This window comes from Papio anubis, chromosome 6 (genome assembly GCF_008728515.1).
Source record: "Papio anubis isolate 15944 chromosome 6, Panubis1.0, whole genome shotgun sequence".
Classification (NCBI taxonomy): Eukaryota; Metazoa; Chordata; class Mammalia; order Primates; family Cercopithecidae; genus Papio; species Papio anubis.
This window is the reverse complement of record NC_044981.1, coordinates 110152445-110176270: the sequence shown is the minus strand read 5'-3', so window position 1 is coordinate 110176270 and position 23826 is coordinate 110152445. Positions and strand designations below refer to the sequence as shown.

Sequence of the window (23826 nt, the reverse complement as noted above, 5' to 3'; positions counted from 1 at the left end):
CCAGATGCAGTGGTTCATCTCTGTAATACCAGAATTTTGGGTGCCTGAGGCAGATCACTTGAGGCCAGGAGTTCAAGAGCAGCCTGGGCAACAAAGTGCACCTGGTCTCTACAAAAAGTTTTTTTTTAAAAAAATAAGTGGACACAGTGGCATGCCTGTAGTCCTGTTTACTTGGGAGGCTGAAGTGGAAGGATCCCTTGAGTTCAGGAGTTTGAGGTTGCAGTGAGCTACGATCATGCCACTACATGCTAGCCTGGGTGACCTTATCTCAAAAAAAAAAAAAAAAATTTTTTTCTCTAAAATATCAACAAATAAGTTCTATTTCATAATAGTCAGCAAACATATATTCATCAGAGGTTAAAGCTCAACTTAGGACCTCTTCACCAGGGCCTGATCACACACATCACCTACATGCAATCATTCTGACTGTCTAATGAGGAGAAGGATAATCGTACCAAGAAAAATATCTATAAGAACACGTGAAGGCTTTATAATGCAAATTCAGGTCTTAAAAGCCAAATAATGGGTGCATTATGCAGTAAAAAATATAAAATTGAAAATATAGTGCTGAACATGAGAACTAGAATAGTTGCCACTAACCAAACTCAAAGCAACCTGCAAGCCTAGTGGCTAACTAAATAGGAAATTATAATAACAGCCCTGGAAAAATACTAGAAATAATAGTTTTACATATGAGTTACTAGGTCTGTATCATTCAACTGTGTTCAGGGTAAGGTCACGTGGGCCACTAAAACCATCACACATTTATCTGTTTTTAAGCCTAGTAAAAGATGTCCTGCATCCATTTGAACAGAAGCCTACATTATCTACATATGTATGTATAATGACATTAGTCCAGTTAACCTAAATGAGTAGCTAAGCATATATAACATAACATGGGTTAGAAATGAAGAGTGCATATATAGATTTTCCATATGCCATTTTTATGCTTTGTTATGTTTTGTTTTGAGACAGAGTCTCACTCTGTCACTCAGGCTGGAGTGCAGCGGTGCAATCTCGGCTCACTGGAACCTCTGCCTTCTGGGTTCAAGCAATTCTCCTGCCTCAGCCTCCCAAGTAGCTGGGACTACAGGCACCCACCACCACGTCTGGCTAATTTTTGTATTTTTAGTAGATACGCGGTTTCACCATGTTGTCCAGGCTGGTCGCGAACTCCAGAGCTCAGGTGATCCACCTGCCTCGGCCTCCCAAAGTGTTAGGATTACAGGGGTGAGCCACCACGCCCAGCCCATTCGTATGCTTTTAATAGCATATTTTCTCTCTTAACTATGTTCTACTCAGGGTAATAGGAAACACAGAGTTCATATTTCTGGAAGTTAGACTAATTACTGGGAGAGACTAACCAAGAAGATAGTAAAGCAAAGAATATGATTGAGTTTAAAATTACTAAATAAAAATTTTAAGAGGTGCTAGAAATCACATGGATAATGACATTTTCTTAAAAATGAAAATGCAAAGAATTTAACTATTTTTGTATTATTACGCTTGTGATACAACAGGCTAATTAAGGTATCCATATATTACAAACATAAAATACATCACTTTTTTTTTCTTATAGTCACTGGAATTATTGGCAGGGCAAAAAAGAGCAGGATTCTAGCCATTGAGAAACAGATTTGTAGAAAGTTACAGGCTTAAAAACCAGATGTGTCCAGGTACAGTGGTTCACACCTGTAATCCCAGCACTTTGGGCGGTAGAGGCAGGCAGATGACCTGAGGTCAGGAGTTTGAGACCAGCCTGGTCAATATACAGTGAAAGCCCATCTCTACTAAAAAATACAAAAATTAGCTGGGTGGGCATGGCGCGCATGCCTGTAGTTCCAGCTACTTGGGAAGCTAAGGCAGAAGAATCACTTGAACCTGGGAGGCAGAGGTTGCAGTGAGCCAAGATCTCCCCATTGCACTCCAGCCTGGGCAACAAGAGCAAAACTCTGTCTCAAAAATAAATAAATAAATAAATAATAAAATAAATAAAATCAGTTGTGCTGCCTCACTCATTCATTAAAGAATTCTTTACTTCATTTTCCAGTTTTTAAAATAATTTGCAATCCACAATTATATGTTTGAGGAATTCATTTGAGGTTACATCCATCGGTAAAATTTTTAAAAATACAAAATAGTTCATAACTGACTTTATCGTGATTCTATATATGTAATGTACATCTACATAACATCTACGCATCCTCTCAAATAGCCTTTTTGGTATAGAATAATGTTAGCAGTCTGGCAAAAGCTAATCCTCAAAGATTAAATGCAGAATGAAGGCATACCCTTCCAGTAACTGCTGAGGATTGACAGCATACCAGGTGTTTGATGCAAAGTTAAAAAAAAAAAAAAAAGAAAATGGTTTGTGACTTGACCTTTACTTAAGTTAACATTGGAAACTTTCTCTCAACTAAATTGGAACACAAATATTTCGAAATGTCTTTTTGTTCGTGATCTGGCCACCAACAAATAGAAACTTGTTGGCAGAAGAAAAACAGAGAATGTGATTTAAAGAGAATTCCATGATTCTCTTAGATCCTTCAAACAAAACGAGTTCCAGAGCATTCATGCCTAATTCATATTTTACTGTGATTGGTGATAACTACTAATAAAATGTAAAAGCATGAAAGTACTAAAGATACTAAATGCAATTCACAAAAGATATGGGGAATGAGAGCAAAAGGGACTGCTGAGGTATTCAGGGATTCTGACTTGATCATCTTGGGGATAGTAACTAACAGGGAAGACTGCTGGAGAGCAGTGCCACTGACTCAGGGACAACACTGAGTTGCTGGTGGTACCATCAACTGGCAAAGGATATTGGATAAAATTTAAGAGACTCTAATGAAGGCCCACATTCTCCATCTTCCCTGAGATCACCCTAATATGATAAAATACAAAAAAAAAAAAAAAAATTCTTTGAGTAAAATCCTGGCTGTAGTTCTTAATGATTGAGTAACATTGAAGTAATTTAATCTTTCTCTTGGTTTTAGATCCTATATCTCTTATAATACTAACATTAATAACAATAACAACACTTGCTGAGTACTTACTATGTATCAGGCACTGTTCAGAGTATTTGAAACACAACTCATTTCATCCTCACCACAGTCTATGAGGCAATTAATATGAGTATGATTTGACAGTTGAGGATACCAAGGTTCAGGAAAGTCAAGCTGCTAAAGTTATACAGCAGTAAGTTACAACGCCAGAATTTGAACTCAGACTATTAGCTTCGGAGACTACATGTTTAATTTTTACTGTTCTGACTTTGCAAAATTAATATTAGAACAATGTTTGAAGGATGTTGCAAAGATTAAAGCCAAGGAATATGAGAAAATATTTTGTGAATAAAAAAATGAAACTCATATGTTTGTGATAGTTTTACTCTGTGGTTTTAAGAATGTAGACTACCGGAAGGCAGTGGTAATTTGTGCCTCTGAATGAATGTCATAAAAATTCCGTGTTTCTTGGTTAATGCTACATTTATTTGACACTTTGTAGTATTTTGGTTTTTTGCAAATCAAAACTCTACATTAAACTCTTGGCCCTAATGACATGTCTCTATTTTATAAAATCTTTCATGATGGTTAAAAATAACATACAATTAAAACTTAGGTATTCCCAAAGGGTGCTTTTTATTAGAAATGAAAAATCAGCACTAAAAGTTTATCAGCAGCTTTTGCATTTGTTCCAGTATATAGTCATCGGAAAAGTTTCCTAAGCATGCATAAGAATTCTAATATGGGGCTAAAAGGCAGTAAGTCTGAGGAGTTAGGATTGGAAAGCAATGTAATGCATTTTAACATAGGTAGAAGTAATTAGACCACATTCACTTTCAAAGACTCTTAGGTACTACAGTCTATGGCCCTTTCTATATTCCAACATTTTCTGCATACACTTTTTTTTTTTTTTTTTTTTTTTTGAGACAGAGTCTCGCTCTGTTGCCCAGGCTGGAGTGCAGTGGCCGGATCTCAGCTAACTGCAAGCTCCGCCTCCCGGGTTTACGCCATTCTCCTGCCTCAGCCTCCCGAGTAGCTGGGACTACAGGTGCCCGCCACCTCGCTCGGCTAGATTTTTGTATTTTTTAGCAGAGACGGGGTTTCACCATGTTAGCCAGTACGGTCTCGATCTCCTGACCTTGTATCCGCCCGTCTCGGTCTCCCAAAGTGCTGGGATTACAGGCTTGAGCCAACGCACCCGGCCTTTTTTTTTTTTTTTTTTTTTTTTGATGGAGTCTTGCTCTGTTGCCTACACTGGAGTGCAGTGGCATGATCTCGGCTCACTGCTACCTCTGCCTCCTGGGTTCAAGCGATGATCCTGCCTCAGCCTCCAAGTAGCTGGGATTACAGGCCTGCACCACCACACCCTGTTAATTTCTGTATTTTAGTAGAGATGAGTTGCAATGCACTATGTTGGCCAAGCTGGTCTCAAACTCCTGACCCCAAATGATTTGCCTGCCTTGGCCTCCCAAAGTGCTGGGATCATGGGCATGAGCCACCATACCCAGCCATTTTCTGCATATTCTTTCCCAGTGTGTTTAAGCTCCAGTATTAGCAACTAAAAATTATAATCATAAAGACCCATAAATTTGACTTTTATTGATTGAATTTATAATTCTATTCCGTCCTTAGTTTGAAGTGGGTGGTTTTCTCAACCTTCCATTTCTAGGAGCAAAAAATCTTTAGTTTCTAATCCTTTAATTCAACCCCCTTCATTTTCTACAAAGCTCTCGTTCTTCATTACACATTTAAAAAAACAACAACCAGGTACGTAACACAGACTCATGACTGACTATTATTGAATACCTAGAGAATGGTCAAGTATCCTTTGATAATGTCTTACTTACCTGGAAATTTAGTATTTGCTGAAGTCTTTCTTTCATCTGATGACATCGCTGATTCACTACTGAGTCTAGCAAGGATAACCTGCCCAAAAGACAACCCAAAGTATCTTCAATAACATCTCGATTATCACCATTCTCTGGAAAAGCTTGCGAAAACAAGTTTTTGTTCTTATCCATTTCTTCAGACATTTCCTTAATGTCTTTGGCAAGAATCTAGAGGTGATAAAAGGGCATTTTTCAGTGTTTAGACACATGAATTGATATGCAAATCAAGTTATTTTCTCATAGAAAGTCAACTAAATCTCTCTGGTTGCTTAGTAATAATTAGACCTAAGACAACTGGAACCTCTTTCAAATACTTCTATACATTTCAGGCAAGTTGCTCTCAGGGACTTTACCTCATTCACTAGTAATAATGAGCACTGTAAAGTGCTATTTAGGAATTTGGTACTTTTTTAAAGCATGTGTTTCATATTTGGAAGATATGTGATACATAATAGTGTTTCTACAGAGTTTCCCATTTTTCCCTCTTACATACACAAGACAAAGAATGAAAATGCAAACTAGAAATATTCTGCATTCAAGCAATGATGTTCTGCATTATTAGAATTGTTTTATGTTTGACTTTCTTTACGTATAAAATTAATTATCCCATCAAAACGTCAAGTGCTTTGTAACGTTATAAACACACAGGCAGAAACTACTAAACTTACCTCTTGGTTGAAGAGACAAGTTTCTGTTTCTTCTGGTAAAAGTGCTGTGGCAACAAATAAACGTTCTTCAACATCATCCAACCAAGTAGAGGTGGCTGAGACCCCATCATACAACTTCTGCTCCAAGTGTATACTCTGCCTCTTTGTCCCTCCACTCTGGGAAACACACAACAGGGTGAAATAATCAATTTCAGTTTTTGAAAATCCGGGAAAAATATCAGGATGGGGCCAGGCACGGTGCTCACACCTGTAACCTGAGCACTTTGGTAGCCCAAGGGAGACAGATCACTTGAGGTCAGGAGTTCAAGACTGGCCTGGCCAATATGGTGAAACCCCATATGTACTAAAAAATACAAAAATTAGCCAGGCATGGTGGCATGTGCCTGTAATCCCAGCTTCTTAGGAGGTTAAAACATGAGAATCGCTTGAACCCAGGAGGTGGAGGTTATAGTGAGCCAAGATTGTGCCACTGCACTCCAGCCTGCGTGACTGTACAAGACTGTCTGAAAAAATAAAATAAAATAAAATATAAAAGAAGAAACAGGATGGGCCTCCAGGGTCCAGTGACTCTTTGTTTCAGCACTCATCCCCAGGGTTGGGTCTCAATTCATGCTCAGGGATGGATGGAACAGCCTCACAGAGGCCACGCAAATCAATACAAGCAAAACACGGCTCTTATAAACCAAGCCAAACACACGGATAACACGGCCTTACCTGGGATGAAGCCTCCTCGAAGGCCTGGTTCAGTCCATCCAGCAAAGACGTAACTGCAGATTTATCTTGGATCGGCACGTCCCCTTTGTACAGTGGCACACCAGACAAGAGTCGATTTGGCCTGCTATAAAGCTGTAGGCAAACAAAGGCAGCTTGTTGAAGAGCATATGCATTATGTCCCAGTTTTCTCATTTGGAAATGCACACTGAAATAGATGCTGGAAAAACTGTCCATAAGAAAATTTCTTCTAATAACTTCTACAACATACCATTTCCACTGAACACGGTGGCTAGATGCATCAATGGCAATGTTTCCATGGATGGATTCTTTTTTTTTTTTTTAAGCAGTGGAAAAAAAATGCCTGAGAGATAGGAAGAATAAGTTCTGGTGTTCTATTACACAGGAGGTCAAACATAGTGAACAATAACATATTGTATATCTCAATAGCTAGAAGAGAGGATTTTGAATCTCCCTACCACAAAGTGATAGATGTTTGAGATGATGAGTCTGCTAATTACCATGACTTGATCATTACACACTATATACATGTATCTAAACATCACACTGTACACCAGAAATATGTACAAATATTATGTACAAATAAAATAAAGCAGGCCACCCACGATGGCTCATGCCTGTAATCACAGCACTCTGGGAGGCTGAGGTGGGCAGATCATTTGAGGCCAGGAGTTCAAGACCAGCCTGGCCAACATGGCGAAACCCTGTCTCTACTAAAAATACAAAAATTAGCCAGTTGTGGTGGCGCACACCTACAATCCCAGCAATTCAGGTGACTGAGGCACGAGAATCGCTTGAACCCAGAGGCAGAAATTGCAGCGAGCTGAGATCACGCCACTGCACTCCAGCCTGGGCAACAGAGCAAGACCCTGTTTCAAAACAAACAAAAGGTGACATTATAAAAAAGAAAATTAAATTAAAAGGTGGCTTGCAAATTTTATGAAACACACAACGTTAAGGCACAAATAAATTAGAAACAGAAAGGATGAGAACAGACATTGCTGAAAATGGAATCACTGGCATAGAGAAAAAACTTGCAATAATCAGATGAAAAGCGAATCCGAATTTTAAAAAACAGAGATCAGTACAACTAAAAAGAAGTCAAGAGGTATAGAAAAAAGATGATCTAACACAAGGATAATTGATGTCCCTGAAGCAGAGATATAATAAATACAGCATAAAATACATCTCATACCAAAAAATTCCCTACAATTAATAAAAAAGCAAACCTTGATTCTTAAATATAAAAAAGTACATTGTGTCACAGGAAAAATATGATTGGAGAACACTCAACATCAGACATAGCCTAGATAAGCTGTTGAAACTTAAAAAAAACCTAAATAATTCTCCTGGCATCCATACAGAGAACAACAACAAAAAAATAAATAAGGGAAAAAATCGTAGACTGATGTTAGATTTTTCTAAAGCTTCATTCAATGCCAGAAGACAAAAACAAATATAGATACAAATTCTGAAGGGATAAAAGTATGACAGAAAAATGCCCATCAAATATAGAGACAACTGGCTGATACTCCCAAATATGATAGAACCTGAGTTTTCTTGAAAAAAATTACTTGACAATGGAATTAATTCCTGAGAGCTGGATCAGAATTAAAAATTTAGGAATTAAAAAGATATGCTAAAAGGATTGGTTATGAGCACTAAGGAATTTAAAGATTAAATTGATTTACAGTATATGGGAATTGTTAATTGCTCTTTTTCATTTTCATCTTTGCACTTGGATGCATTATGTGAATTATTACAATGAATATATGTAATTTTTCAAAATAATAATTTTTCTTAAAATTGACTAAATAAGAAAGTTATTAGCAATCATAAAAAAATCTTAGCACAGCTTTCCTCTCAACTTTTCTTCTTGGTTTTAGCAACACCTATAGTGAAATAATCCATCCTAAATACAAGACCTAGGCTGATCTCTTTGCTTTCATTATTAGCCCTATTTCCCCTAAACTCTTTTATGTATACATATGGCTTCCCAATAAAGGCAATGATAGGGTGTAGCATTCAAACTTTTGATCATGTTTTCAATCAAACTCAGTCCCCTTTTTTTTTGAGATAGAGTCTTGCTCTGTCACCCAGGCTAGAGTGCAGTGGTACGATCTCAGCACACTGCAACTTCTGCCTCCTGGGTTCAAGTGATTTTCCTGTCTCAGCCTCCCAAATAGCTGGGATTACAGGTGTGCACCACCATGTGCTGCTAATTTTTGTATTTTTAGTAGAGACAGGGTTTCCCCATGTTGGCCAGGCTGGTCTTGAGCTCCTGACCTCATGCGATCTGCCCGCCTCAGCCTCCCAAAGTGTTGGGAATACATGTGTGAACCACTGTACCTGGCCATCAGTCTCTTTTGACTTTTCAAAATACCTCTTCACCTTTCAGGCTGACTACTCATGATCCTGTAAATATGCCAAGCCCATTCCCCATTGCAGCTGGGATATCCACCACCCAGCATCCCCTTAAAATCTGCTACTTTAATTTCCATACCTATCATAGCAACTTTTGACTATTTTTTCTTAACTTTTGTTTCCTTTAAATTCCTGCTTATGGATCCTGTCATAGTTGCCTAATTTTTCTTAGAAATGTATGTGCTATTTCCCTATTTGGGTTATAGGTTCCCAGAAGCAGGAGCTGTATTTCACCCTGAAGCCAAGAAGGTTGTTGTGCATGGAAGCACTAAATACATTGGAAGTAAACAGATTAAGAAAAATTACTCTAAGAGATTAGTGCCCTTTGACCTAGAGAACTTTAGGCCAAAATGTACCTGTTTTTACATAGGAAAGTAGTAAGTATTTCTAGGGTACAAAATTGCCATTAAGGTAGTATGAAAGAGGAGGGACTTAGGTAACAGAGAGATTGGCCTCCTGATTCCAGATTCACTTCTTCTTAATCCCAAGACCCTCAGAAATTATCCAACCTCTCTAAGCCTCAGTTTCCAGGTCTACAACGTAGAGATAATATTGGCCTCACCACAACGTTGTTAGCTATGTTAACACCTAGAACTTAAAACGTGTTCATTATATGATCACTCCCTTTCTGCCTGGAAACTGACAGCTAAATTGCTTCTTCCCTTCCTTTTCCTTCACCTTTTCACACCACAGAGAGGAAAACAACCTGTGAGGCACTTTGTGCAAATGACCAGTGATTGCTGAAACAAAGCACTCAAATGCAAAAATGTCATTAAAAAAGAGCATTCAATGCTTTTATTTCTAATCCAAAGGCAAGGGAGATACAACGTGAATCTAAACTTGAACAGACCAGGTATTGTGGAATGTCAGTGGCAGCAGGGCAAGGTTTGTTCAGTAAGCCCAGCATGGAGGACGCTGGAGTGTTAGCTCCGACTGAGAGCAAAAGCAGCTCTTGAAGATCAAAGAGGGTAATGGATGAGACCTCCAGGAGGTCTGTAGATGCCCAGTGAATCACACAGGTGCTTTATGAATGGAGAATAGTAAGCAAGCACAGAATCTAGACAATATCATAGATTTCTCTAACTTAAGATAGTCAGAAAAGACTGCAGTCCCTGATTCAGAACTATACATACCTCTCCTATTCAAAGGATACTCGAACATGAAGGGAGAGCTAGCAGTCAAGTCCAGGAGATCCATATCAGGAAAAAGGAATTTGAGCTACGAGTCTGGGGAACATTTTATCAGGGATTTGAGGAAGGATGAATTAAAACACAGGGAGGAGGTCCACACAAAAAGTATAGGGCACCATTTGCCAGGGTGGATATGATTCTGGGACAACTGCTTCCGGGAATACAGCGCTTTAAGTTTCCCAGGGCAGAGCTGGTGACTATTTCCGCAGACAGAGGTAAAGAAGCCTCCTGGCCAGAGAGGGAAAGTGAGGGGGCAGAGAGTTCACAAAAGCATCTGCTTTTATAAAAACAGAAGAGAAAGCATGGCTCTGGAGAGACGTATGCACGGCTACCCACAGATGACAGGACACCTCATGACCTTCAGACCACCAATCCCCAACCTTTTTGGCACCAGGGATTGGTTTCTTGGGGGCGGGAGTGATGGTTTCAGGATGAAACTGTTCCACCTCAGATCATCAGGCATTAAATTCGCATTAGAAGCGTGAAACCTAGATCCCTCGCATGCGCAGTTCACAATAGGGTTCACATTCCTACGAGAATCTAGTGCTGCCACTGATCTAACCAGGAGGCAGAGCTCAGGCAGTAACGCTGACCTGCCCACCGCTCACCTCTTGCTGAGAGGTCCAGTTCCTCACAGGCCACGGACCCGTACCTGTCTGCAGCCTGGGAGTTGCGCAGTCCTGCTTTAGACCGTCTCCTTCCACTTAACTCTGGCAGATTGCGCCTGCTTTCTAATGCCTACTTTGTCAGCTTCAGCCTTTCTCTCCTCCAGTTCACTGCAGTTATTGACACCCTTTGCTTCCAGTTCAGCCTCTCCCAGCCCCTAAGCTAGTTCTGGCCAGAGCCGAGAGAACAGCAGCTTCCTCAGACCAACAGGAAAGGTTTTAGAATTCACTCCGATAATACTGCTGACTTGGAATGAGCCTAGATGGACGCTGCTGGCCCAGGACAAGGGACTAGTCTTGTATCTGAAGAATTCCTCTGGGCCACAGCTGTGGTAGGCATCCCAGGCTGCCTTGTGTTCCTGACTCCCTCATTTGCCCTCTAACTTTCTAATTCCTCTGACTTCTAGTTGTTCCCTGGCTTCTGCTTAGAGTGAAGTAATAGCCATTACCTGGAACCATCTGTTGCTGTCTTCAGTTCCCTTGGATTTGGCATGCCTGGTGGAACCAAGCCCGACATCACACAGTATCCCTCCCAGGAACCAGCCTCGCAGATGGGTCCGTAACTATTCCAGCTGACCACTGGCTTCACTTCCCTACCCTAGACCCACTAACGTCCCAATATGTTTCTCATTAAGATCTCCTGAAATTATTAAATACTGGAAGTGGCAATGGAAAATAAGATGGCCTCACAATTGCATTCCAGATTTGTGGAAATCCTTCTGTCCTAGAGGTGCATATCCTTGATTTCCACCCTTACTTTTTCAAGTTTGCAAAACACACACAAAAAGAGGGCACTTAAAATGTAAGGGTTTAGGCTAATACGGAATCAGATATTAATCATCTTTGAGGAAAAATATTGTCTAGAAATCAAATTTTCACATATAAATATATAATTATGAAGGGAAATGTGAAATAGACTTGTTAAGAAAAATGTAGAGTGAAAAACTGGCTTCATGTCTTAGTTTGAAATTGATCATGAAAATTAAGATGATTGCACAGTTATAATCCCTCAGCATAAACTCTACATCTTTTATATTAGTTAATATATAATGTAAAATATTTGATACCACTTCCTCTTGTTCCTGTTCCAGAACATTCTGTAGTAGTTTCTGCTTGGTACTAAATTCTTGATGTAAGCTTTCCCATTTCATTCTCATCTGGTCTTCAGCGGATGATTTCTCCCCTTCCATCCCCAACTCCTGGGATAACACATCAGGTTTTTCGCTATTAGAAGAATAAATAATCTAAGTTTACAATGTGCACAAAAAAGTGATAAGATAGGTAACTTATTGTGTTCCAGACCTGCTTTCTCAAATGAAATAAGATTACCTTGGTTATTAGCTTATGCTTTAAAAATAACGAAAATGTTTAGGCCAATCACAGAGCAACTATATTCCTACTCATTGATAAACTGAACCATGTGCAGAAGTGATACTTAAAAATGCATTGAATAAAAATAATTGTAACATTTGTAATAAAAAATTGTAGCATGATTACAGACTAGTATCCTTTGGCAAATAGCAGAAAAGTTAGTTCAAAACCTTAAAAATGTGTTTGTCTAGGGAGGGTTGCTATTATGAGTTCAGAGAAAATATAGGACACAGGAGGGCGGTGCAGGACACAGGAGGGTAGAACAGGACACGGAGAGATAGTACAGGGCCTGGGAAGGTAGTACAGGACATTGGAAGGATTGTACGGGAGCCTGGGAAGGTAGTACAGGACACAGAGAGACAGTACAGGACCTGGGAAGGTAGTACAGGACACAGAGGGATATGGGAGGGAGACCCTCCAGTGTCATCCTTAAAGATAGGCAGCAATTGACATCTGAAACTGGTATGGCTTTTATTTATTTATTTATTTTTGAGACAGGGCTTCACTCTGTCACCCAACCTGGTATGGACTCGTGTGATCACACCTCACTGTAAACTCAAACTCCTGGGCTCATGCAATCCTCCCACCTCAGTCTCCCAAATTTGTGGATTTCAGGCATGAGCCACCATGGCTAGCCAAGTTTGACTTTTAGAGTGAGATGGACCTGGATTATGACCCTCACTCAAGCACATTATTTGTGACATTGGGTAAGTTGTTTCACTTCTCTGTGCCTCAATCTTCTCATCTTTAAAATGAAGATAGTATCTACCTTGCATAATTATGAGAATGAAAGAGAATACATGCATAAGGCCTATAACCCTATCTGGGAAATAGTGGTCGCTCAGTAAATGAGGGTTAATAATGATGAAAATGGGCCGGGCACGGTGGCTCATGCCTGTAATCCCAGCACTTTGGGAGGCCGAGGCAGGTGGATCACCTGAGGTCAGGAGTTTGAGACCAGCCTGGCCAACATGGAGAAACCTCATCTCTACTAAAAATACAAAAATTAGCTGGGCATGGTGATGCACACCTGTAGTCCCAGCTGCTCGGGAGGCTGAGGCAGGAGCATCACTTGAACCCAGAAAGCAGATGTGGTGGTGAGCTGAGATTGCACCACTGTACTCTTCTTGGTGACAGAGCAAGACTCCATCTCAAAAAAAGAAAAAAGAAAAAAGACGAAAACAGGAATAGGGTGGCCAAATTTCCATGGATCTTCATTTTTCAGGACCATTGAAGTCCTAACTAAAACCATGTCATCTAAAAGGAATAGTAGATATTAATTAATATTTTGATACAGGGCCTTTTGCTCAAGTGACAAAAAAGAATAACAAGTGTGTTGGCAGGATGATACTCTATGGTACCCCAAAGCCAATTATTCTTAGAATAAATGTAAGCAAAACAGTGCCTTTAGATAAGTCTCTAGAAATAAGACTTAAAATTTCTGTAAACTGGCCAGGCACACTGGCTCACACCTGTAATCCCAGCACTTTGGGAGGCTGAGGCAAGAGGATCACTTGAGCCCAGGAGTTTGAGCCCAGCCTGGGCAACATAGCCAGACCCTGTCTCTAAAAAAAAAAAAAAAAAATGTAAAAATTAGCCAGTCATGGTGGTACATGCCGGTAGTCCCAGCTACTTTGGAGGCTAAGGCAAGAAATTCATTTGAGCCCAGGAGTTCAAGGCTGCAGTAAGCTATAATCACACCACTGCACTCCAGCCTGGGTGACAGAGTCAGACCCTGTCTCAAGAAAAGTAAAACTCTTTAAATCTGTGATGCAGGGATTCCACTCCTAGGATATAATGCAGAGAATCTTTCCCATCTGAGAGACATGTAGGAAGTTAATTTAAACAATGCTAAAAGCAGCAATCTTAGGGCCGGGCACAGTAGCTCACACATGTAATCACAGCACTTTGGGACACCAAGGTGGGTAGATCGCTTAGGTCAGGCGTTCAAGACCAGCCTGGCCAACATGGTGAAACTCCATCTCTACTAAAAATACAATTAGCCAAGCATAGTAGTGGGTGCCTGTAATCCCAGCTACTCGAGAGGCTAAGGCAAGAGAATCACTTGTACCCAGGAGGCGGAGGTTGCAGTGAGCCGAGATCGCATCACTGCACTCCAGCCTGGGCAACGGAGCAAGACTCTGTCTCAGGAAAAAAAAAAAAAAACCAATAGTAATAATAATAATAATGGCAATGGCAATATCCAGCAATAAGAAAATGGGTGAATAAATTATGTTCACAAAATAAAATACTATTAAACAGTTAAAATGAAGAACTAGATCTATACATCAACATGAATATACCTGAAAAAATAATGGCAAGTGAAAAAAATGCCAAAACATAATTGATACCTTTAGTTGAGTGTCTATAATATTAGTATCTGAATTTTTCTACTTTTGAAAAATTATTTTTAAAAAGCTTTGAAGTTCCTATGAGGTTAAATTTCTTTATTGCTTTTTTTCTTTTGTGGTAATAGCCTATAGTACAGCACTTTGAATTCATTTGTATTTACATAAAAATCTGTAATAAAACCAGAAAAATATTTAATGTTTATATTCTTACATTTAATCATTGACACATGTACAACACCAGCAGCAAACATTTTAAAACATAGCCTTTTGTTCTCCATGAAAATTATTCTTCTTTCTTTTTATATTTACTTCAACAAATTTCCAGTTGTTTTTCCTTAGTAATCTTGGAAGGCACCCTCCTTAACCCTCTACAAGTAACATAGTACTTACTCCTTATATGGCAAATGTGTGACTATATGAAGTAGGTCACGTCCTTCCCACAGGGGTTTCCTTACACGAACCAAGCCACATTTATAGTCTTAGAAAAGCAGCCAGCAAGTTATGGGCTGAATATCAGGCTTTTTCCTAGCAAGGTTTATATACATATACATACATATTTACTTTGGAATGTAGATATCATTAATTCACGGTTAATTGTTTGCTTGATACCCAAAGGCTTGAAAAAGGCTGAACTGTTATCAACTGTATGTAAAGGTGAAGTTTCCTAAACATTTGTATAAAAGTTAAAGAATGTATAAGTAGTCATCTAGATAAAGTGAATCTTATCTAGAAAGCCAGCACTGCACTGCAAATTTATTTTTAAAGTATTTTTTTATATTTGAAAGAGCAACTTAACAGTTGTTTGTATTTCATTTAGGTCCTTTCCAAAGCTAAAGGCCAAGGAAAGAAAAAAATATATATGGCAAGAAAGTTGCAGAAGATCCCTTCTGCTCCTTTTGTGATGATACATACGGAGAGGAGGCAATGCTGGATGGGTCCTTTGTCAAAATATTTGTTTGGCAAAAATATTCAGAAAACTACGCAAGATAAGTAAACATTTCAGAGGAGCTGGAAACAGGTAGGAATGCAACGTGAAGGCAAGTCTCGCCTCAATCAATATGAAAGAAACAGTCTCATTTTGGGTTTACTACAGACACATATTCATGGTCTTATCAGCATCTTTAAGCATGATACACAACAGAGAGTTTTTAAACTCCTTTATATTTTTAAGGCAATTTTTACAGTTTTAGGGTTAAAGTCAAACCCTGCCTATAGATGCCATAATACTATTCATTCCTATTCTTTTACATTGATATTTATTAGCCATGTCAAAACTTTCACAGATTTTTGTTTTTTCATTTTCTTGAATGCCTTCCTATTTCCTACGTATTTTGTCACAATATATCTGCTGCCATTGCATTTTAGTTTGTTTATTCTCCTATCATTTGCCCTCAGAATTCATATATATATATGTGTGTGTGTGTGTGTGTGTATGTAACAGACTGTATGTAGTCAACATTGATGTCATATGTCAGCACTGATTAAACTGCAAAATTTTTTTTAATTCCTATGTCGTCCGTCTCCAAATTTTTTTCTTATTATTGATGGTCTATTCTAGTTCTTATCTACACACATACTCTACTTTCAACTTGATATCACAGTTTTACTTAGCATCATACATACATTTTCTGATATGGTTACATGGTTTTGGGTTAAGATTATATATGTATAAAATTTTCTTCAACTCTTTTATACTAGTGAGTATTTATGCCTTTTTAATTATTTGGTATCACAAATAATATTTCCAAAATCATCTTCATAATACATATTTCCTCCTTTATGTTATTTCCCCTAAAAATAAATATTCAGAAATGGGAAATGGAGTCAAAGTTATTTGCCAAAGGATACTGCCGAATTCCAACTTTTAGTAATACATAAACACAGAGGTTGCATGAAAACTTTTTTTTATGTTTTAGATTTCAAAGAAAGTTTTCCTGTATATCTTCTCAGTTGACATTTATAATTTTCACAAAACTTCTGTGATGACATTAGTGGATTATTATTCTAAATTCTACAGAGGAGTATCACAGTTGAGTGACTTTTCCAAAGTGACCTTTGTGGAACTAGAATAAAACTCAGACCTGCTTCAAAATATAGCAGTGCTTCCACACTGCTGCAATTCCTCTGTGACCTTTTAAATAAAAGTCTTCAACTTGAAAATTCTCCAACTTCCTTAATTTTTCTTTTAACATTTGACTTTTCTGTGTAGAAGACTTTCAAAGTCTTCACTCCAGACCAAGATTTCAAAATATTTAATGGGCCCATACATTTATTTTTTAGAATATTGTTAGGGCAAGATAAGTTACAGAGATTAGAATGCTCTCCAGGTAGATGTAATCATTCAATTAGAAAATCATGCATCTCATTTTATAATGCATTTCTCATTAGATTAAAAAATGAACTCATGAGCATCTTTGGACAGACAGGCTGCGCACACTGGAAGGAGGGCAAACAAGTTAGCTTCCTACAGGCGCTGTGTTCAGGCGATGCAACAAAACGTTCAAAACGCAGGTACATTTACTACCCTAAAGTAAAAACGAGATGACTAAATTTTGCTGAAGATGTTTAAAATAAAATTTTGAGTGAATGTTTACTTTTCTTCAAATGCTAGGAAAACACAATGAAGAGAAAATTGAAGCATTTTGAAACATACCCAGCGTCACCAGAGGTCTCTGCTGCCGAATGTTGAATTAGAATCTCCTCTCCACGACTGGCTACTGAGCGAAGGAGACTCTTCTGCTCAGCTAATTCCTGTTCTAACTCCTGCTCAAGGGAAAGGATAAATGCAAACACATGTGTTACTTTATGATTATTGCCTACAATCATAGTTCAAGGTATAAAATTCTCAGAGAACTTTGGTAGTGAGCTTTTAAGTTTGCACGTTGCATAAAGCGTATGGTTTATGTAAATATTCAAATGTGTCTCCAAAGTACGCTGTCGTATTCTTTTGCTTTGATATAGGATACCTCTGAAAAATCTGGGGGGAAAGAAAAACCCATGGGAAAAGAAAATTTTGCCGGGCAATAGTGCCCTCAAGTGGTACAAAATGCTCTCTCATTTTTGAAAATCAATATTGTCATGCTAACAGGATAGATCCTTGGGAAAAGTGACTTAAGTTCTCCACTTACTTGATAAATTATGTTATCAATAGATTTGGCTTTAATTCTTCATTATTTATAATAAATGCTCTTGTTATTTGAGAAAATAAAATATTTGAATATGCTTTTTACATATAGTTAAGGTACCAATGAGAAATCATTCTTATTCATCAAAGTTCATTTGTTTCACTAGGCAACAATTAGCAATCCTATTTTGTGATATCATCTACTTGAAAGTAAAAATACAAACTGCATTCATTAAAAAAATAACAAACAAACACGCAACTTAGACTTTCACCAAACCTCAAAGGCTTTCCTGAGATTTATATTAAAATTAAATAGATTCAGAAGGCAAATCTGAAAACAGAGTAGTTATCTCTGGTAAAGCAGATGATAGCCGTGTTACACCATTTGTAAACCTAAACACAAGCTTTTCTTAAAGACTGGATTTTCAAATGACCAATCATCCCAGCGGTCATGAGTCAATACATTGAAACAGCCACATCCTGCTTCATTCAAAGAGAAGATAAAGAGCCACTCTGTCTTTAGTACAGAAGCAACTTGTCCTTCTGAAACATGCCTCTCAGGTTCTTCCCTGGGCAGATCTGCAGGCTACAGAGAGGTAGGAAACACTTTACTTTTTGTTGCTGGAGACTGCTCTGCCGCTGGTGGGTCCATGTGGTGCGAGCTTGGGCCAGCCATTCCTGGACGCCGGGGCTCTGCGTGGCTGTTAGGTCAACATCGCTCTCCTCCTTCTCCTGTGCTGTTCCCTGCTTTTAACGAGGCAGAAATCAAGTCATGCTACACACCGGAAAACCTTAGCCAAAAGGGAGAGAAGGCTACTTTGGTGCGTTCTGTGTAATGATACCAAAGTGGTTCCATTGAGATGTGAAACCACATTTAAAAAAAAATAACAGTAACACAAAACCCATCTAAGTTATGGCATTTGCAGGAGCAAGAACAACAAACAGATGATCACACATAGAACTGTTTGAGGAGAAAACCCATGTATTTAGAGGTCAGTCTTTTAGCTGACCAATGTGGTCATCAGATATTCCAGAATTTTTTTCCACAAAAATGTAACTCGAGATTGTTTTTTAAGTCACACAAAGGTAAATTGTTTCTCAAATGATCATTACCCATAATAACGGTGCCTCTCCCGTGAAAGCATTGCCCTGCCCTATGCCACTTTCTCTAATCCAGCTCCAATGAAAGAGTTTTAGAATAATCTTCCTAAAAACTTTTCTAAAAGATTATTAATCAAAGATATTTTAATATCTTTGAGGTTCTAAAAGATTATTAATCAAAGACATTTTAATATCTTTGAGAAGCAAAAAGTTCAGTTCCGTAAGGCATCATACTCTCTGGAATTCAGTAAGAACTTAAACTTGATTCTCAGTTCATATGGGAGAAAATGTACTGCAGCACAGAGGCAAGGAGTCTAAACAAGAGTTTCCCAGGCCGGCTGGACATCCTCTGTTCCACCTTTCACAGCCCAGGGTCTTGACCTCTGTGTCACAGAGCCGCAGCTTCACCGCAGGTAACTCAAGTCCCAAGACACTGAACTAGGAAGGAAGCCTCATCCCTGATACTGGTCTGTGTAACCTTCAGTGTCTACCCTACTAAGGCGATAGATTTAAATTATTCCTAGAATTCTCTATCTTTGAGAGTCTGCTATTATATGATAATATTTATAGACTGACCTACATAATCAATAGACTGTACTCAAAGATGAAAACTCTTGAAGAGTCTTTCTTTCAGAACCATCAATTAGCACATTAAAAAAAGTCATTTACTGTAGGCACATGTGGTTACCATTTTACAAATTCAAAAGCTGAATTGAGCCTTGAGAGGTCAGTGGTATGATAATTAAAGGTGAGATCTCTAAAAAAGTACCCTTCACCCCATCTATCACCATCACCAGAAACTGGCCCATTGCTAAGCTGGCTTACCAAAGTAATGACTCAGCACCTAGGCAAGAGTTGATCCTTCCTGCCTGATTATTCTAATGGCATTTGAAAGGCCCTAAAATGTTGCACATCAAACGGGATTAGTTCTGAATGAGAGCTTTTCTACTCACATAGATTCATCTGTCACTGGATAAATTATAATTTCAATATAACTCATTCACTACTTATTAAGCACTCACTAGACACTGTTCTAGGAGCTGGGAGTGCTCTGCAAAGAAGCCAGATGAGGGCCCTGGTGGAGAGTTAGACTATAAACAAATAAGATAACCGAGCTGGTGATAAGGCCTACAGAGAACGTTAAGACAGAAAATGGGATAGAAAGTTTTAGGGAGGTCTAAGGAAGCATCTTTAGAAGAGACAATTGCACTCTGCATGATGAGAGACCACCAACCTGGCAAAGACCTAGAGTGAGGGCATTCAGACCCAGGGAAGAGGTGGCACAAAGACCCCAAGGTGAAAGAAATTTGCCATTTCAGAGAGAACAGAGCAGTGAAGAGGACAGTGGGGCTGGCGTAGCATGGGGAAGAGGAAGGATATTTCACAGGTTGTTTCTCCAGAGGAGCCGCCTGCCATCTATTTCTGGAGCTGCTGCTCCCCTGCCCACTGGTTCTTCTTTGCAATGTCTGAGCACAACATGGGACCCAGCCATTCTAGCTCATCCAACCTAACTGCCCACAGACCCTTCTCTCTCTCTCTTGTTTTCGGAGTTTTACACTCACAATTTTGGGGAAATAGATGGGATCTGTTTACCCTTCTGTTTCTTCTTTTTTTCATTAGAATCTCATGATTAAATTGTCTGAGATAATAGATCTTATCTTTATCTTTGCAACATGGTGTCGGTGCTTCAAGCTAAATGAACAGTAAAACCTGTAGGTAATAGTATACATAACCTTCTCCCAGATCCTGAGCCCACCCGAGCTCAGACTTCCTTTCCTTTCAGATGATCCAGCCAGAGATTACAGTTTAGGTAGAACAACGGGGGTGCAATGGTCTAACAGATGCTAGTTGCATTTTGAAAGACCTTCAGAATTGGTGACTAGTGACACTAAATTCTCCACCTTCTGCAGAATTTCTCAAAGATAAGCAGTGATTTTCCTAAAGATGGGAAGTTTGGATGGATGGGCATTCTCCCAGAACTGGAGCCCATGATTTTCTGCATGAAAACAGATTCTCTCTCATCTAAGAATCCACCATCTTCTAAGAATAAGCTCTAAAAGAACCTGGTTCTTCCAAGCAAAGTTGAAACAGCAGTTCAAAAGGAACCTGTAGAGAATGACCTCAAGAAATCAGTGGATGAGACTGAAAGCTGTCCCCATCAGAGCTGCTCCAGCTGCCAACGTAGTGGCCCTGGCCATGACCTGCTGACTTGCTTTTGTGGGATCCAGGCCACTTCCTCTCTGCTTTTCTCTTCAGCAAAAATTTGTTTTTCAGAGCCCGACCTGAAGACTCCCTTGGAAACTTCTCCCAGCCCTGAGCCCAACACACTCTTCTATGCCAGTTACTATGGTCTGATTGAGAGAGGTTGGCTCAAGTTCCTTACACCAAATTTGGTTTGGAACAGTGACAACTGAAATGTTAGGTCTTAACAACTTCCTCACTTTTATATGCACAGCTATATATTCAGATTCTATGTGGTTAGATTCAGTTTTTCAGTGAGTGAATTTTTCTCTGAATGATTTAGTCATTTTGAAACATAAGACTTGGACCACAGGAAGCAAACCATGATTAAGAATCCAGTTCAAATTTCATTCTCTTTCCCCTGGGGATAAGAAGGCGCAACCAGAAGGAAAGTAATTATGGTAATTACTTTCTCTGAGGTGTGATAACAGTTTTCTGCCATACCTAGGGAATGGGGAGGTTAGGCGACTTCTGTCATCAGTCCCCACTGGGTGGGGCTATATAAACTGTTTATTTTGGAAAAACTAGAACAGTAACCACTTTTGCCAGGAACATTCCTTGGAAGATGAATGAGGACTGGGCAATGCTAAACATTAAATAAAACATTTCTTTATAAAGCTTTTTATTATTTTATGGGGCAATCTCTCTGTTCCTTTAATGAATGATAATGTGTGAAAAAGACCTAGCTTCATGAAGATACCACGAAATTCAGGAGATCCTATTACATACCCTTAAGATCTGTGGTTCTTCATATAGAGAAGCAGTCTATTTGATAGGAAACAAAAAAAGCGTAGTCATTCACTGATACCCATGTAAGTCAAATTAGTGAAGAAGAATGGAGGTAAGAAGTATTACCATTTCCCAGCTTCAGTAGCACTAAGTAATGGTGTGCTTACAGACTTACGAAGGTATTCCAACCCTCCTGAATCATCCAAGCCCCAATTAAAGGGTATTAACATTGCTGACGGCTGCATTTAATGGAAGATTTGTTTTCTGCAATTAACTTAATTAATTTCAGATTAACTCCAAATTATTTTTAGTTTTCTGCATAAAGGGACATGATCCTTTTCATAGCAATAATAATGTAAACAGGGCTCCTTTTCTTCCCACAGATGGAAAAGCAATCTTCCAGGAAGCTCTAATTATTTTAAAAGATCTATTAATATTTTATATGCTGGGAACTTCATTAGATGAAAGACGATGGAATTTAGAGATAGTTTAAAAATAAACAGTAACCAATTTCCATGTAGTAAAACACTACCACATTTTTCTGTATTTACACGTCACCCAATGTGGACAGAGTCAGGACTTGACTCAATTTAAACAACTCCCACGGACCTGGGCAGCATCTGCCGGGTGTGGACGCCACAGCGGTGTGCGCATGCTCAGTCCAGCCCGCTAAGTTTCAAGCCCAGCCTTTCGGCATAGCAGAAGCTTCTCCGTCTCAAATAATGTGATTTGGAAACAGTTGGTTATTGTTATTAATTATTTTAACTGCTGCAATTTGAGCATTTATTGTATTACTTGCATTTAAATCCTCACTATTTTTTTTCCTTTTTATTTTTTCCACATGTTCTAAAGAATTTTTTAAAGTTAAATATTATTATCCATATTTTACAGATGAGAAAACTGATCCGTAAGAAAGTTGTGGGAAATTTAAGGATCTTGCCCCAGGTCACCTCGTTAATAATGAATGAGAAAAAGATAAACAGATTTCAATCCTGGCTTGTGGATATGCTTTTTTTGGCACAGAAATTATTTTAAAATTTTAGATTTAAATGTCAACGTTTAAAAACTGGGAGGCTTAAGAAATAAATCTAAATTCCCTATCTCTTGAAAAAGTAGAAGATCTAGCAATGCCACTTGTAAATTCTTGTGTGATAATAGCTAGAGCTGAGTAACAGCTGCTCCTTAGACAGGAGCCTTGCCAAGGGCCAGGCTGGGCCTGCTTCCCTCGTTGGTTTGCCCTTCCCAGGCCACGAGGCCTTGGAATTTGTGGTTCCTGCCTTGTTTAATCTCTCCTGTGCTTGGGAGTATCAGGCCACTGGTTCCCTTACTACCTGCCTCTAGGGGTAGGTAGGTGGGGTAAGGAAGTAATAAGAGCTTTATAAATGATTGCTATCCCTATCCCCATCCCATTGCTAGGCAACTTTCAAGGCTTTCCCTTTATTTAAGCTTCTTTAGAAATTAAGTTCATTCACAGAATCACCACTGAAAATAGAAGAAAGCATTACGTATTCGACCTATAACAGTTGTTTACAAAACTAGGTGAATTGCTGTCTACTTTTACAGCTAGAAAATCATTCTACTTTTGTTCAGTTTTAGTATCTGTAACCTTTTCTTTTGACTTTAATTACAAAGTCACATTGCATGTGCATTTTCAAGAGTGTAAATCCAAGTGAAATGTTGTATTTTTTATTTGCATCTATTTATCCAACACAGAGTTCAAATGTCTTTTCATATGTTCATTGTCCATTTGTATTTCTTTTCCTGTGAATTATCTCTTCATATCTTTTGTCCATATTCTACTATTTGATCTTTCCTTATTGTTTTACAAAAGATTTGTGAATTATATAGTTTCTTCCCTGTTTGTCTATGTCTTTTGTTTTATTTTGTTTTACTCATCCCTCCTTGTCTACGTCTTTCAACTTGGTTACTTTTTTGGGGGCGGGGGAGGGGGATCATACAGAACTTTTCCATTTTTGTGTAGTAGTTTTATTTTTATTTATTTATTTACTTATTTATTTTTGAGATGGAGTTTCACTCCTGTTGCCCGGGCTGGAATGCAACAGCGTGATCTCTGCTCACTGCAACCTCCGCCTCCTGGGTTCAAGTGATTCTCTTACCTCAGCCTCCCGAGTAACTGGGATTACAGGTTCCCACCACCACACCTGGCTAATTTTGTATTTTCAGTAGAGAAGGAGTTTCACTATGTTGGCCAGGCTGGTCTCGAACTCCTGACCTCAGGTGATCCACCCGCCTCAGCCTCCCAAAGTGCTGGGATTACAGGTGGGAGCCATGGCCCATTTGTTTATTTGTTTAGTTGATGTCTCACTCTGTCA

General features: G+C 38.9%; 1 protein-coding gene across 22 annotated transcripts in view; it reads right to left on the bottom strand.

Moving 5' to 3' along the window:
• The window catches only part of SYNE1 (spectrin repeat containing nuclear envelope protein 1), a 523271-nt gene that overhangs the window by 129506 nt on the left and 369939 nt on the right, over positions 1-23826 (bottom strand). For 18 of the 22 annotated variants that reach the window (XM_021936839.2, XM_021936840.2, XM_021936853.2 and 15 more), the window contains 6 exons: positions 18035-18169; positions 16952-17061; positions 11644-11800; positions 6280-6411; positions 5566-5721; positions 4856-5065 (listed from right to left, as the gene is read on the bottom strand). In XM_021936839.2, the coding sequence (XP_021792531.2) occupies positions 4856-5065; positions 5566-5721; positions 6280-6411; positions 11644-11800; positions 16952-17061; positions 18035-18169 (900 nt within the window). The remainder of the gene's footprint in view (positions 1-4855; positions 5066-5565; positions 5722-6279; positions 6412-11643; positions 11801-16951; positions 17062-18034; positions 18170-23826) is intronic. The other 4 variants (XM_031667714.1, XM_021936841.2, XM_021936843.2 and 1 more) reach the window with 1 other exon arrangement.